At 32.8% G+C, this 17,988-nt stretch overlaps 1 protein-coding gene across 3 annotated transcripts in view; it reads right to left on the bottom strand.

Annotated features, from left to right (window-relative positions):
• LOC150096866 (malonate--CoA ligase ACSF3, mitochondrial-like) overlaps window positions 1-17,988 on the bottom strand; it is an 87,336-nt gene that overhangs the window by 23,780 nt on the left and 45,568 nt on the right. For all 3 annotated transcript variants that reach the window (XM_090407921.1, XM_090407922.1, XM_090407923.1), the window contains exon 4: window positions 11,793-11,962. In XM_090407921.1, the coding sequence (XP_090264047.1) occupies window positions 11,793-11,962 (170 nt within the window). The remainder of the gene's footprint in view (window positions 1-11,792; window positions 11,963-17,988) is intronic.

The following is a 17,988-nucleotide window of genomic DNA, read 5'->3' as shown; positions in this document are numbered from 1 at the left end:
CTTTTTATTCCCGTATACAGGGAGTAGGCGAGGCCATTTAGCCCTATCTAACTTTTGGAGACTGAGTGGGCAGTTCAATCTCCACTGGTACCAATCAGAGATAGATGGCCCAAGGCTATCACTAATTAAGCGGTACTCAGTGAAGAGAGACGGCTCAAATGTGCCGCCATCTCGTGGTCCCTAACCCTAACACAATATATTTAATGTCTGAAATAATGTGGGTTCTACGGTCAATTTTCTTGAGTTTACAGGACGAAAAACCCGAGTTTCTGGGAGGAAAAACCTGCTTGCCCGTGCCAGAGATCGACTAACTCGGGAACCGGTCGAAAAAAGGCTTAGAAAAATTTCCTCTAGTCGCCGACTAGACTCGAAACCAAGTCTTCCTTCGTGCAGCCAAGCGCCGTGGTTGGCAAAAGCCACATCCACTGAGCTACACAGGCTCTAATATTAAATTTATATATACATATTTATAAAGATAATTATATTTTATTCTAATTATATAAGCCCCAAATAATTATTTTTATTTTGATAATCCCAGGGACCAGTACTGCCGACAGGGTGTAGCATAGAGGCAGTCTGCCTCATGGCATGGCGCTGCTTAACACTTGGGTGCTCGCATCTGATCTGACAGAAACATGCTAATTGTTAACATGAATATTCTTTAACCTATCTATTGTATAGGTTGAAGGGCTGTGCGTGAGTATATTACGAGTGCTATTTTGCACTTTTGTTGCTGTCGGTTTGGTTTAACACGTGTTATGCAAAGTTTGTGATATTTGATCCTGCAGAGGTCCCGGCAGATCTGGTAGATACTTGGTAATTGACATAGATATTTTATTGTATAGGTTGAAGAACATGACTAGCTGTGCGTGTGTATGTTATGAGTGATATTCCGCACTTTTTTTTTCCTCACTCCCCCTTCATATCCCATATGTTCAGAGTGCACCTGAAACAAGCAGGTATGAGTACTAAAAAAATATAACCTTCACACAACATTCAAAGAGCTGCCCTGATCTGATCACCAAGGGGACACACTCTATCTCCTGCAGGCCCAGCGTGAGGCAGGGGCAGAATGGGTGAATGCCACAGGCAAAAAAGTAAAAGGGCAGAAAACTTAAGAGTTTATGTTACAATTATACTGGACACATTATAATGGATTTATAATTGTCCAGTATAATTATGTTATAATTATACTGGACAATTATACTGGTTGAACACGTTTTTTGTAAAGGTTTGTGATATTTGACAGTAAATTGTATCTGAGAGATACCACGAGCTCCGATGTTAGTATGGCTCATAAATATAAATGCTCAGATTATTCATATGCTGAACAACAATGTGAAAATACAGAGCAGAATATTTATTAGAAATCTTGTAATGCAGTTAGTATCAGAACAAATAAAAAGGCATTCAGAAATCTTTAAAGGTGTAAATAGGCCTTTACACCCAAAACTTCAATTTCAGACACAATTTGAAGAAAATTCTAATGATGATATAGACACGGCTCCCTCAACAAACAGAAAAAAGAAGTTTTATGTGCTATGCATCCAAAACGAGTCGCTTATCAAAATATTTTTGCAAGCATTGTAAAAAGTATTTATGACTTTAGCATAGCAATATTGTTTGTGATGACTGTTATGACAGTTCGGTAAATCCAACTATTGAAGATTCTGATTAATTAATGTTAAATGCATTTGTTTAGTTTTATTTTCTTTCATTATCGATGTTTGCGTTATTTTGTAACAAAAATTTTTATTCTTTATATTTCTTTGTTTCAATAATTTCTAGATTGTAACTGAAAATAAATAAGTCATCATGTATTACTGAAATAGAGAGCCAAAGGCTTATTTTTATCATACATATATCATACTCTAGAAGATGTGCTTTACATTTATGGAAAGTACCAAGGAAAGTGGTCTGGAGCTTGCTCAACCTTTACTGCGAGTTGCCCATAAGGCACTACTTATGCTTGCATCTGCCGAAACTTTTAGTTTCTATATATTCGCCATGAAACTCTTGTAGTTTCTATATTCGGCTATGAAATAATGCTGGATTCAATATTTTTTATAGTCTTTTAATGTACCATCATGTATTATATCTGCAGTGTTTTTTCTTTATTTTTTTGCATTTTAGCACATACTAGTAATGAATGTATCTCTCAGATATACCGCGTCATACGGCGCGAAATTACCGCTACTAGCTCCCGAGTGTTAATAAGGGCACTCGTTCAGACGTATTACAGCAACAAGATATTTTTAGAAAAATACAGCATTTAGTTTACCAAATAAAAAAAGGCACCATTTGCCACTGACAGCTAAATACGTGCTTATTATATTTTCTTAATAAAAAAATTATAGTCATACATACTAAAACTAAACATTCTAGAACCCACTTATTAGATACTGAAGGAAACAATCCATAAAGTATCATACTATGTGAATTTCATAAATTTTTATAGTCTCTATATGTGTATATATATATATTAAATTATATTATGCATGAATTCTCCTCGCTCCCTGCAGTAAAGAATATGCCCTCCACAACAGCAACTATACTGCAGAAAAACACAAAAAACAATTAGTTTTATCATGTCACTGAATAAGGTCCCCAGACATCTGCAGACTGTGTAATATATTTCTCAACAAATAGTGCAATTACAGACAACTGGGAATATAAACACTAACTAATGGATTACATCTCCCCTCCAAAAGAAACTGCTATATAGATTCGAGCAAAACCACATGTTGCCAGTGCAACATAAGGTTTTGCTTGACGCTACCCTGTCATGAACGTGTTAAAACTAAGAAATATAGAGTGAATGTATTTCAGATATTATGGAAATCGGTTTAAGAGAATTAGCATTTCCATTCAATTGTTGCTTTTTGTTTGGGTCGTGCGATCTTTTGTTAATACCGAATTTATCAAGGATTGTTCATTATGTATTTCAAGTCTTAAATTACTGGTAATTTTTGCTTGATATAATGGGAAAGAAGATGTCTCTATTTGGGAAGATAATTTTGACGTTGCACACAAGGAAACCGCTCTCGAGGACAGAGAATAGAAGCTTCTTGGTAAGTCATACCCATTTTTAGTTGTTGTTTTTTCTGAAAACTTTAGTTTCCGAAACTCCCAGCATATATCTCGCACCACGATTTTTTAGCTTTAATTTTGGGGAAAAAAGTGCGAGTTATATTCGAGTAAATACGGTAATTTTTTTAGCTTTCAAATTCTTAAGTATGGATCATTGGTTAAAGACTGGATTTATAAAATGCACAAAAGAGAGCAACATAGCAGATATAGAAATAAGCAATTTCACTCCTCTCGTTGATGATAAATTATTTATATTAAGTAAAAATGTATAGTATCTTTATAAATTTTGTTCTATTATAAATAAAACTTTTTTTTTGTTTAAATGTACATCTAAAATCAAATGAAACAGACACTTACAATGAAATATATTTTTATTTATTATTAATATTATTTTGATAAGGGTATTTTGATAAGGTACTTAGTAATAATGAAAATTAAAGAATGGGTACACGGATATCTGAAATTTCAGAAACCCTGATCTATCCAAATATTTAGTCTGAAACATAGGTGTATATTACGCTGTTCGTTTTCTTGAATTCTGCTGCAAATTTGGATAGATAAAACAGCAATATGCTGTTATGCACTTACATTTTTTTCAGCGTCATTTCAATTTTGAATGTGAAACATATTGAGTGTATTGTGTGCATTTTTGAAAATTATGGAGACACCTACCGTGTTTGAATAAAAACTTTAGTTTAATATAACTAAAATCTACATTCGACGTTTCGACCTTTATGTCAAGGTCATCTTCTGGAGCGTACAAATATACACAAGAAACAAGATATACTACAATCAAACTGGTTCGTTAAAGACACTGACCAACCATTACCACAATTGTTGGCCTGACCTCTGGTGAAAAAAAAAAAAATAAAATAAAATAAAATAAAATAAAATAAAATAAAAAAATAAAATAAAAAAGAATTATACATCAATGCTAGAGTCCTATTATTAGTGTTGTCTAATATATATATATATTAACATCATTCCAGCCAGTTGGTATGGAATGGTTTCTAATACTAGTTACGGATTGGCTAGAGTCCTGACTTATGCTGGATCTTTCATATTAGGTAGGCTGAATGTGTGCCATCCAGATCCTTGGAATTTTCATGCCATCTTTGTTATTTATATTTGGGTGGTTTATCAGGATTTCGCAGGATTCCTTAAATTTCCTTTCGTACCAGGTTTTTGTGCGGTGTAAGGAGCAGGTGCTTTTCCAGTTGATTTGGTGTAAGGTGTTGAGTGCGTGGTCTGAGAGGCCTGCTTCACCATAATGGTTATATTTAATGTGTCTAATGTGTTCTTTCTTGCGTATAGGGATTGTCCATCCTGTTTCACCAATGTAAGGTGTTACAGGTGCAGCGGATGCAAATAGACTCCAGGATGTGCTAATGGGAGGAGAGGATCCTTAGAGGAGCTGAATATGGTTTTAAGTTTAGTGGGTGGTTTAAAGGTGGCATTGAGGTTATAATGTTGTAGGATTCTGTTGATTTTTTCTGATAACCCTTTAATGTATAGGATGGCTATGGTTTTACTAAAACCTGGTACGAAAGGAAATTTAAGGAATCCTGCGAAATCCTGATAAACCACCCAAATATCAATAACAAAGATGGCATGAAAATTCCAAGGATCTGGATGGCACACATTCAGCCTACCTAATATGAAAGATCCAACATAAGTCAGGACTCTAGCCAATCCGTAACTAGTATTAGAAACCATTCCATACCAACTGGCTGGATAATATATAACTAATATCTAATAAATAAAAAAATATCTAATATATATATATATATATATATATATATATATATATTAGACAACACTAATAATAGGACTCTAGCGTTGATGTATAATTTTTTTTTATTTTTTTATTTTTTCACCAGAGGTCAGGCCAACAATTGTGGTAGCAGTTGGTCAGTGTCTTTAACGAACCAGTTTGATTGTAGTATAGCTTGTTTCCTGTGTATATTTGTACGCTCCAGAAGATGACCTTGACATAAAGGTCGAAAGATCGAATGTAGATTTTAGTTATATTAAACTAAAGTTTTTATTCAAACACGGTAGCTGTCTCCATAATTTTCAAAAATTCATTCGGATCACCGTGTAAGCCTAAAAGAAAGGATGAGTGTATTGTGTATTCTGTGTTTAAGTGACTTTGGACAATTTTTGACTTTGTTTTTAATTGTGTACTTATTTTTGATTTTTGATAGACAAATAAAATTTTAAAGATAATAGTTTATAAAATTATAAACATATTAATCAGAGGCGCATTTTGCTAAACTGCCAAAATCGCTCATGGTAGTATACTTTACATCTTACATTGCCCTCAATAATTATAGTTTACCTTTAATTATCAAATTTTCACATTATTGTATAAATTAATTTATTATAGTAAAAATCTGTAGAAGGCAACTGTTTTTAATCGATTTCTTTCAAATAAGATTTAATTGTTTTAAACTCTTAAAAATAATAAATTAACTCAAAATTAATAATTAAGAGAAAAAGAATAATTTATCAATACGAAATTTATTGTCATTTAGATCAGTAATTTGAAAGAGAAAAAGATATCGGGAGCTGCTTTTTTCAAAAGGAAAAGAGAAAAGAAGAGCAAGTAAAGAAAGCGATATAAGGAGATTTGGAATTTGTGTGAGCAAGGTGTGCTCGCCTTGCTCACACAAAGGGAATGAGGAGCAGGTTTTTTGTATGGAGAATGGTGAGTGATTGGAATGCATTGCCCGAGAGTGTGGTGAGCACAGAGACAGTAAATATATTTAAGGCACAGTATGATAACCGATGTGTATAATAGCAGACCTCCCACGATGAGTCTTTGACTCCATGAAGGTTTTATAATAATAATAATTATCATTATTATAATAAATCATTCACATATCCGCAAAATTTTCTTACATGACAGTTCACTATCCCTGTATTAATGTGTATTAATTATTAGCTTTCTGAATGAATTTTGTTACCTTGTATTTATAAAGGTAAGTTTGTAGTTAAATATGTGATTTATCTTAGTAATGATTTTTTTAAATAAATTAATTTCATTTTCTTTGTAGCTATAGCCATGTTGTTTTTAACTTATTATTTTTTTATTTTACGAACTCTTGCATATATTTGAAATTTTTTAAATTTTATTTTGCTAATTTATTTGTTTTCTTAATGCAATAAAATTAGATAAAAATGAATGTGTAAAGGGACTAGACTTGGCAAATGATTCAATTCTAAATTTTTTACTTTGTTTTGGGCCCATACTTTATGAAAAAAAAAATAAAGTTTTTTTGATGATTTCAAAAATGGCAGACCAGAGAAACAAAATGAAAACCCTTTCTGGTAATTAATACAGAAAAAGACGAGCAGAACGAGAAGTTATTCGAGCTCAGCAAGAAAATCAATTGCGGAAATTTTTGAAAATATCAGAAATATGAGTCAGTGAAAGCGACGTTCCTGTGGAATCCCCACTGACAATCAGTCTGAAATTTCTAATTTGTGATTACCATCTAATTCTAATTTAAATGGTAATCAAGCTCTTGAGAAACATTCCATAGCTTCGACTTCAAATACAAATACCTCAACACTAAATTACGAGCTTTTTGACAATTCAGCTTTATGGCCAAACTTGTCCAATTCAATAATTGATATATTAGTAAAATGAGGTTCTCCTGCTGAATCAAATAAGACTTTTTTTTCCACGCGATGAACATAATAGAAGTTTTCATGTATCGCATTATAATAGGATTTTGAGTAATGGAGAAACCATTAAAAGATCTTGGTTAATTAATTAATTAACTCAAGTTCAAAAAATGTAGTATTTTGTATCAGCTGAAATTATTTTCTAATATTCGAACTATGAACTTAATTTCAGAAGGAAATAACGATTGGAAACATATGTCCAAAGTTCTTCAGCACAATGAAAAATCTCAAGAACATTTTAATAATTTTGAAAAATGGATTGATTTGGAAAAGCGTTTAAAAAATGAAAATACAATTGATCAACATCAGCTAAAATTACTCAAGAAAGAACAAGAACGCTGGATGCATGTTTTAAATTGCATAGTATCGGTTATTAAATTTCTTGCAAAAGAAAACATAGCGTTCAGAGGAAGTTCAGATACTCCATATACAAATAATAATGGAAAATATTTGTAAGTGATTGAATTTGACAGCATATTACAAAACTTGTAGAACACATAAAAAACAATGAAATTCACGTTTATTATTTAGGGAAATGTATACAAAATGAAATCATTAATATATTGAGTAATGAAATTAAAAAACAAAATTGTATCTAAAATAATGAATGCTAAGAATTTTTCAATAATTGTTGATTGCACCACTGATATTTCGCAGCAGGAGCAAATGTCCGTAATTGTAAGATATGTTTCTATAAAAGAAAAAAATGGAGAAACCCAAGATATTATACAAATAGGGGAAAGATTTCTTGATTTTATTAAAATTAATAATACAACAGGAAGTGGTATGGCTGAAGTAATTTTAAAATTATTAGAAGAAAAAAACTTAAATATTCAAAATATCCATGGTCAGGGATATGACGGGTGAAATATGAAGGGGAAGAATGCAGGGATACAAGCACTTTTAAGGAACAAAAATCCTAGAGCATTTTTTGTTCCGTGTTGTACGCATTCCTTGAACTTGGTATTGAGCGATGCAGCAAGCTGCAATGTAGATACAGTTTTATTTTTTGACATTATCCAGTCAATCTATAATTTCTTTTCTTCATCAAGTCATCTATGGGAAGTTCTTCTAAACCACATCCAAAATTTTACTTTAAAACCTTTATGAACGACGAGATGGGAAAGTCGTGTTGAAGCTGTAAAAGCAATACGAAATCAAGTAAAAAAAATACATGAAGCTTTAATTTTCATCACAGAAGATGACAGCTTAATTGAGCAACAAGCATTAAAACAAAATTGGAAGCTAGTTTCATTAGCAAAAAAAATTAATTCTTTCAAGTTTATATTTGGCACATTTGTTTGGTATGACATTCTAAGTGAAGTCATTGCATCTAGCAAACAATTGCAAAATATCTCTTGCAATATTATGGAAGCATTGAAATCATTAGATGTCACGAAAAATTCTTGATGTCACACAGAAGCGAAAATAATTTTTTGAAAGTTAAGCACCAAGCCCATAACTTTGCTCTAAATATTGGGTTAAATGCTAATTTCCCAACTAATGACAGCACACGAACTTGACATGTAAAAACTCAATTCGATTATGAATGTCCTGACGAATCAATTACTAATTTTGAGCAACAGTTTCAAATTAATTTTTTAAATGTAATTCTTGATTCAACAATAACATCAATTACTGAGAGATTTGAACAGCTAAATAAATATGAATCAATTTTTGGGTTTCTCTTTAACATTGGTAACTTAAAATTTGATAATGATACAGTAAAAAAAGCTTGTTTCGACTTAGAAACTGTTCTGTCTGATGGTGATCAAAAAGATATTTCAGCAATAGATTTATTAGATGAATTAAAAATATTGTCTCGGAGGATATCAAATAATTATTCTCCCAAAGAAGTACTAAATTATATTTGTGCAAATAACTGCATAAGTCTTTTTCCTGATGTGTACACATCACTACGAATTCTTTTAACAATCCCGACTACAGTTGGAAGTGCAGAGCGCAGTTTTTCTAAATTAAGAGTTATTAAAAATTATTTGAGGTCCACAATGTCCCAATAGAGATTAGATGGCTTAGCCACTTTATCTATTGAAAGTAACATAGCCGAGACATTAGATCTAGAAGTAGTAGCAAAGTCTTTTGCCGAAATTAAGGCTAGAAAGGTTTCTTTTTTTAAAATAATTAAAATTGTTAATTCTTAATTTAGATTTTTTCATATTTGTTTTGTCATATTTAATGTGATTTATGTAATATTTATAAATTGTGTTAAAATTATGTACTCATTATATAATAAACAAAATTATTTTATTTATTTATTATTATTATTTATTTATTCACTATATATATATATATACAGTGGTATCTCGCTAATCCGAACTAATAAAAACCGTGCTCATTCGGATTAGCGAATTTCACCCCAAGAGACAACAATAACTAGCAGTTAAGACAAAAATAATCAGATTCTAATGGTACATCAATTTAATTCTATAAATAAATGAAGTAACTGATAGAAAAAAAGCTACTGTACTGTAATGTAAAATTTAAAAACAATACAGTACACGTTTCTTTTAGTAAAAAATTTAGTTTTATATGTACCTGTATTGTTGAGGATTCTGATTTAATAAAATTGCATAGTTCAGTATTATTTGCTTAATTTGCGTCAAAATATCACCTTTCTTGTATACAACACAAAATAAAGTTTCACAAAATGACACACAAAAAAAGTTTTTTTTTTTCTTTGTAAAAAAAAGTCACTGATTTTCTTTTGCTTCTTGGAAGCTAAACTTTTTTTCAAATGCTTCTTCTCAGAGCTGCATTAGCAATAAAATTTTGTGGAATGGTGTATCATTCTGGTTAACCCATTCTATACACATATTAAAACTGTCAACTACCTCTTCATGTTTTATTTTTTTTCTTCGAGTTGTTTATCGTCATCATCGTCTTCTAATTCATTCTGTAGCGTCATATTTATAATTTCAGCATCTGGTTCGATTTTGGTGATTCATGCCTACAATACAGTACAGTATAAAAAAGCAAATGTGAATACACACAATAAATCAAAATAGGCCTACCATATAACTGTACAATCGACAGTATGAAAAAAAAAAATACTGTACTGTAATAATAATAAAATAAATAATAATAGTTAAAGAGCCTGTGTAGCTCAGTAGAAGCGGCGTTTGCACTCTACAGTGCTTAACCACACGACGAAAGGCGTTTGAATCTAGTCGCCGACTAGAGGAATTTTTTCTAAGCCTTTTCTCGAATGGTTCCAGAGTTAGTCAATCTCTGGCACGGGCTAGCAGGTTTTTCCTCCCGGAAACTCAAGAAAATCAGCCGTCGAATCCACACTATTTTCAGACATTAAAAATATTGTGTTAGGGTTATGGACCACCAGATGGCGGCACTTACTAGCCGCCTTCTTCACTGCATGCCGATTAATTAGTGATAGCCTTGGACCAGCTATTTCCGATTGGCTACCAGTGGAGATTGAACTGCCCACTCAGTCTCCAAAAGTTAGATAGGGCTAAAAAAAAATGGCCTCACCTACTCCCTCTACGGGAACAAAAAGGCGTTAGCTGATTTTTTTTTTTATATAATAGTTAAAATAATAATTATTAAATAAAAATAATAGTGCACAAAATAATAACATGTAATAAATAAAACTTTTTTTTCTTTCAAACTGCAGTTCGGATTATTGGAGGGTTCGGACTAAAGAGGTTCAGATTAGCGAGATACCACTGTGTGTGTGTGTGTGTGTGTGTGTGTGTGTGTGTATACAATTTCGACCAAAGGGCAGAAAAAAAAATCTTGCCCACACTCAAAAATTTGCTTGGGCCGGCGCTGATCTGTCATATCTTGAAGTATATAAAGTGTTCTGTGACTGCAATACAAGCTACTATGGATCTACAAGAAGATTTGTTAACATCTGGCTTGGAGAAGAACTGACAGACCATGTCTTGGGACATCCAGTGACATAGGATCAGATGAAAAAAAAATTTATAGGTTGGAAAAACTATTTTCGAGTTGGCAACAGTTATAAAACAATCACCTAATCTAAAGAAGTATGACTGCATTAACCTGCCACAAAATTTGGAAGACAGTCACTTTAAGATCAGCTTGAGCCCAAGAATTGCAAAAAATATACAACATTAGAGGATATCAAATTAGGATTTTGGGTATTTTTGCCCATTACAATTTCAATCGTTTCCTATATCAGTATCACTCATGTAGCAGTGCAACTTAATAGGTTAAATGAAACTTTGCTACTGATTTTGTACTTAAAATGTATTTATTTTTATGAAAATAAATACATATAAATAAAAAGATCACAAATGATTTTTATGTAATTCCCTTCATGTATACAAAATGGTAATAGGAATATCATTAAGAAACTTATGGATATACTTAATGTGAGGGTTCAATTTCTTAAGAGATCCACTGAGAGCTAATTTATTGCCACTTTAAGGGATTTTATTCTAAGAACTAATCTTGGAGAAGGAGCATTACTTCTTCCAAATTTATTATAGCAAAACTTGGTTATAACAAACTACTTCTTTGGTGTGCTATAGTGAGCATTTACTGTTTTAAAACAGGATAAATAAAAATTAAATTTACAGTGCTAAAAAAGTAAAAGAAAGAAGTATGAAATAAAAATCTACCAAAAACAACTATCTCATTATTTATTTGGCTAATGATGTACAACTATTTGTAGGTGTGTGCATGTGTTCATGAGAGAGTGTGCCTGTTTTACAGGAGAAAAACTGTGCTATGAGCATTTATGATTTGCTTACACATCCATGCCTGAAAAATATAGTTTTTTCATGTCTCTTTGAATTCAGGTATCTTTCATAATAAATGATGCTTTGTTCTCAACATGAATTCAATAATAAATAATGGCAATTTTAACATTAATAATCAAATTATACTTAGCCTGGACCTACTCATCAGAAAAAAAGAGTTCTTCCAAAAAAAAGCTAACTGGATTAAAACATTTCTAGAATATAAAAATATACTGATTATGGGGAAAAAGTTACAATTTTTCTTGCCTAATCTTTTGTTCACAAGAAGCTTTAATAAATTCTGTTGCATATGATATAGATTGAGATTTTTGAAAACGTTTATTGTACTCCTCAATTAGCTTGGCATACATTGTCGGCACAGCCATGAATATATTAACACGAGGTAACTTATCTGCCTGTGTAAGGAAGTCCCATACCTAAAAAATAATAAAACCACTTCTCAATCGTTGATACTACGAATAAATAAATAAATAGATAAACAGATACTAATGAATGTAATGATTAAATTTATTGTAAATTAATACACACACATTCTAGTTTGTTAATACACACATATTCTAATACATTTAAAAGCAATAAAAGAGACAGGAGAATTACTTACTATAAAAATCCTTGGAAATTACATTCAAAAATTTGTAATTATATGTAAAAGAATGTGAATTCAATCCTTGCAAATGTCTAAAAAGTCTGTAGGAAAATGACAGGAATTTTTGTAACTAATCTCAATTCCCTCAACACCATCTAACAAATGTGGATATTGGTATAATAATGGTGTGTGTGTGTATATATATATATATATATCTGCTTTGTTAAGTAATTTTAAACTGTACAGTATAACTCCACCAACTTGATAAGAGTTGCACATTGTTGAATATAAATATCACTCAAAATTGAAAGAATATCCATCACCTGATGACAGCTGATAATGCCCCAATCGAGACATCAGTTTTGAGCATGTTTGAACTTGTCAGTAGTTGGCGGTTGAATTTATTGGTGTTTGTAAATAAAGTAAAAAACACACCAAGTAAGTCACCACACATGTGTCACTGCTTAGTGACCAAGTGCCAATTGTATACACACCAATAAATCATACTCTGGTTACTTGGTGTGTTTTTTCCTTAAATCTATGCATATGCTTGCATTTTCTTTATTTTGATTTATTCATTTAATTAACTAATGGCTTTATGATAAATTAAACAATGCCTTTAACAACTGGTATAGGAAAACTTTGAAAATTTTAACAACCAGTATGGCTGTACTGGTCTGTACCAGCTGAATATCACCTCATGTTGTGTCCCACTATTTTCCTCATAATGAAGTCTCCGTAAATCAATCAATCAGTATCAATAATGCACTTTGTTAGGAAAGACCACCCTGGTTTGAATTCTGTCTTGGACACAAAAAATCTTTATAAGGGCTTTTCATATATGAAGGTGGAATGGTTTTACCTCATTAAAATCTGTGTTTTTCTTTCAGAAAAACAGATAAACTGACAAGACGAATGCATAGAATTGACAGGCATAATACACTGGCCTCTCAGTTTTAGTTACTTCAGTCATAATTCCAAATAACAACAATTCCTGACAACTCTCATATCAGTAGTCTTTAATCATTTATAAACTCTTCTAAGTATCTTTGAATAACAATATACTGTAAGTTATCATTATGGTTGATTTCTCCTGCTTAATATAAACATATTCAACTAGCTATATGGAATTATGTTGGTTGAGAAATTTTGCCTACTCAAATTGCAGATGCAATGGGTGGGGGGGGGGGATAAAGTAATTATGAGGCAGTATGGCATGAGACAGACAATTTTTTTAATTTTTTTTTTTTTTTTGGCCACCAGAGGACCATAAGGTCTGTAGTGTCAGAAAAGAGCTCCAGAAAAGAGAAGTGCTATTTATTATTATTATTATCATCAACAGAAACCTCCAGGGAGTCAGGGATTCATCAAGGGAGGCCACATATTACACACACCAGCTATCATACTTGTTCTTGAATTCATTCACACTGCTTGCACACACAACATCCAGTGACAATCTATTCCAATCACACACACCACTCTATATGAGAAAAATCTAGATCTCATCCCCTTCTTAGCATATTTATTCTCAGCTTCCAAGGATGCCCTCTTGTCCTTTCCCTACCCTCCATAAAATAAAAAGTTCAACCAACTGAAATTTCAGAAGTTTGTAAGTTTCAGTCATATCACCCCTCTTTCTCCTGTTTGCTTGTGTCTGCAGTCTATAAATTCTCAATCTGTCTTCATAATCAGTATTCCACAATCCTGATATCATTTTTAACACTCTCCTTTGCACTCTTTCCACAGTCAGAATCATAATGGAAACCAGGAGACCAAAAATGGCCTTATAATCTGTATAGTGCTTCATCTTATTTCAATACTTCTTGTTGATTATATATCATACAAGTAGATAAAATATCACCTGGAAGTGCAAAATATTATTTGCCAAAGTAATTTCTGTAACTTGGAACATTATTATAAAGTTAGCTATAAACTTGAATTGCATTGCATTAAAATACTGTATTCAAAAATATTGCAGGATATGTAAATCAGTAATGGAAAAATAAATTAGTCATCTAATATTACAAAAAGGATTAAAACTTAAAATTAGGTTAATGATAATTATCTGAAATGCAAAAAGTAATTTTTAATATTACTGTTTCTGTTGTTTGAATTATGAGGTTGATATTAAATATTATTAAATGATAATTTAATACTTACAACATATACATGCAATCACCCCAAGATCTCTTATTTCCTCCACCTCTGACATAATATATCCCCACCAAGCATAAATTCTACATCCCATCTTTGTGTCCCAAATTTTAAAACCTTACATTTTGCAACATTGACCTTCAATCTTCATTTCCATGCCCATTCACTCAATTTATTCAAGTCTTCTTACAAGGCCACAACATCTTCACTACTCTTTATGGTTCGTCCCAACTTTGCATCATCTGCAAACAACTGAATATCTCCATCCAAATCTTCGCCAATATCATTAACATAAAAGTTAAACAGCAATAGCCCTAAAACAGACCCCTGAGGCACTACTAGTGAATTTCCTCTTCCTGGATATTGCTCCCCCATTCACAACTTGCTGATACCTATCAGATAACCAGTCTCTGATCCAATGCACTAATCTGATATCCATCCACTCTAGTTTGGCTATCAACTTATCATGCAGTAATCTATCAAAAGCCTTTGCAAAATCTAAGTATACTAAGAAGCTGTCACCTTATTGTAATAGTAGATTACTAAAACATGATCTCCCTTTAGCAAATCCATGCTGTCCATCAAAGATAATTCCATTGTTGTCAACCTACTTCTGGATCCTAGTTCTCACCAGCTTCTCCAGCAACTTAACCACAACACCTGACACACAGACAGGTCTATAATTTGATGCCTGAGTTCTATCACCTCCCTTATGATGTGGCACAATCTTGCCCTTCTTCCACTCCTTTGGAACTCAACCCAGTGCAAGACATATTAAAAAAATATGTCAAGGCAGATGTCAATTCCCTGGCATATTCCTTCGGGATATGTGGTGATATATTATCAAGTCCCACGGCCTTATTAACATCAAGTTTGCTCAATTCATTCCCCATACAACTCTTGCTCACAGTCAATTTCTCCTTCCCATCATCTGTTCTCAATCTCTCCATTATGTCACATTCACAAGAATGAAAGACCTTTATGAACTATTCATTAAGTATCCCCACTATATCTTCCACAGTAGTTGTCCTTATACCATTTTCTCCATTCAATGTCATCTTTCCATAATCATTTTTTTTTGCTGGTTACATATTGAAAGAACTCCCTAGGATTCTTTTTGGCTTCATTAGTTAACTGCTGCTTATACTTCGCTACCCTTACCACCAAGTCACCCTCCTTGCCTGGTCTTTGTAATCCTCATGGAATTAGTTATTACCACTTCTCTTATGCTGCTCCATAATGTCTCTTTTTTTTCTGTATAGCATGCTTAATCTCTTCATTCATCCATTTCACACCTACCTTATTTAACCTTCCAACCCTTGGAATACATTTAGACATTGCTTATACTAGATAGTTCTTGAATATTCCCCAAGCTGCATTGATCTCTTTTCCAACTAACTCCTCATTCCATGCTACACCTGCAAGATGTCTCCTGAGCTCTTCATAATCATCAACCTTGTAATTCCACATATACCCTTTTCTCACAGAGGTCTTCACACTGCTGGCAACCACCCAGGTAATCCCTTCATGGTCACTCTCACCAACTGGAAGGTGATTTGACACTCATGTATAATTGCATCCTCTGATGAGATGATCAAATCCAAGACCCTCAATCCTCGTGTGTCCTCTGTTACATACTGTCTGAGGTAGTTGTCTCTCAAAAACTCATTTTATTTACTTCCAGTTTCTATCTCATCATCCCAGTCTATACTGTCATAGTTAAAATCACCCATCCATAATAACATAATAATCACCCTTTTCTTATTTGCTTGGTTAATTTGCTTATATATTTCATAATCACTCCATTCACATTACCAGGTCTATAACAACAACCAACTAAGTATTTCATTCTATTCACCTCTATATCACCATACTGCCTCAAAACCACTGGCACTATTTCCGTCTTGCATCTCTACTTTGTATGGACATAACTCTTTCTCTATCATCACTAGCACTCCCACTCCCTTTTTTACCCTTTCTATCCTCACAAAACACATCATACCTTTCCATCTCTATTCCTGTCAGGATGTCATCCTCATCCAACCTTGTCTCACTTATTCCAACAATTTTTGGGTGAACAGACTCAATTAATGCAACCATATACTACAGTGTTCAAGGTACAGTGCTCTGTGGCAGTAATAGAGTATTGTTTTTCAACAATAAGTGTATATAACCAGAACCTCCATGACTCAGTCAGTATCGAAGTTGCCCTTCAGCTGGAAAAGCCTGGGTTTTAATTCTGTTTAAGATGCTAGGAATCTTAATTGAGGATTTGCAACTAATATGCATTAGCTGGTCTCACATGGAGGTGGAAGGGTTTTTCCCTCTTGGAAACTCATTTTTCATCCTACAAAACAGGCAGATTGGCCACACACACACACACATTTCATTCTAGTAGATGTTAAAGATGGCAACAGTTCAACAAAAAAATTTGGTGTGATTTATATGCAATGAGTATTTAGTGTTCAGTATCCTAATCACAATGAGAAGGGTTTTTCCCTCTTGGAAACTCATTTTTCATCCTACAAAACAGGCAGATTGGCCACACACACACACACACATTTCATTCTAGTAGATGTTAAAGATGGCAACAGTTCAACAAAAAAATTTGGTGTGATTTATATGCAATGAGTATTTAGTGTTCAGTATCCTAATCACAATGAGAATTTGATATATATTTCATTTCATAAAAGACCTCCAAGAGTCAGGGATTTAACTGAGTTTCAAGTAATATGTAGGACACATATTACTTGAAACCTCGTCATACCTTTTATTGAATTCATTCCTGCTATTTGCACTTGAAACCTCCAAAAGCAAGTCATTACCTTTGGAGCCAACAAATCCTACTTTAAGAGAGAAAAAATCTACCTCCTCATGCCTTTCTTGACTGCATTCATTCTCAACTTTCACAGATGTCCTAATCCCATCCTTCATAAAATGAAAAATTCCGTCTATTAGTATCTTGTATGACTCTTTCAAGTTTGTAGGTCTCTATCGTAATTCCTCTCTTTCTCCTGTCTACTACCATATGCAGTCCATTGCTTGAATTTTAGTTTAGTGCTGTTTGTTTTTGATAACTTAGTGTGTCTGCATGATTTATTAATCAATATTGCCTTTTTTTAAATAGAACACAATGGTGGTACTCACGAGGTCAACCATGCAGGCAATAACCAGTGCGACTAGGTGAGTGCTGCAAAAATCAAGTGGCATTAACAACATAGAATTTTTAAAAATGGTTCGATGTTGTGAGTGTAATAAGTATGCATAACAGAATGTGAAAGATGTGTTTTTGTGGAGAGACTGAATGGAAGAGGAGAGAAAGTATGGATTTGTAGGAAGTGCGATATATTATTAGACCACGACTTAATGAATGCAAAACAGACCAAAGAAATAAAAGATGGTGTAAATGAAAGAAACAGAAATGGAACAAAAGCAAGTGAAACTAAGGGAGTGAAAGAATACAAGAATGCAAAAGCGAAAATTAGTGATAAGGGAGCAAAAGGAAGTATGAATGAGGAAAAGGAAGTAAGGGGAAGCAGAACAAGAGCTAGCGAGACCACAAAACATGAAATTATCAGAATGCAAGATCTGATGAAACAGTTATTGAAAATGAAGAATGAAATGAGAATATGCAGAGAGATATTAGATGTTTAAGAAAAAGTCCATAACGTGTGCTTTCCAAGAGGGAGAATGAGCAAAATA

This window comes from Typopeltis vanoorti, chromosome 18 (assembly GCF_054136105.1).
Source record: "Typopeltis vanoorti isolate ZY-2024b chromosome 18, IOZ_Tvanoo_1.0, whole genome shotgun sequence".
In the NCBI taxonomy this organism is placed as follows: Eukaryota; Metazoa; Arthropoda; class Arachnida; order Uropygi; family Thelyphonidae; genus Typopeltis; species Typopeltis vanoorti.
Note: the sequence above shows the minus strand (reverse complement) of the source record. Positions and strands in the feature narration are given on the sequence as shown.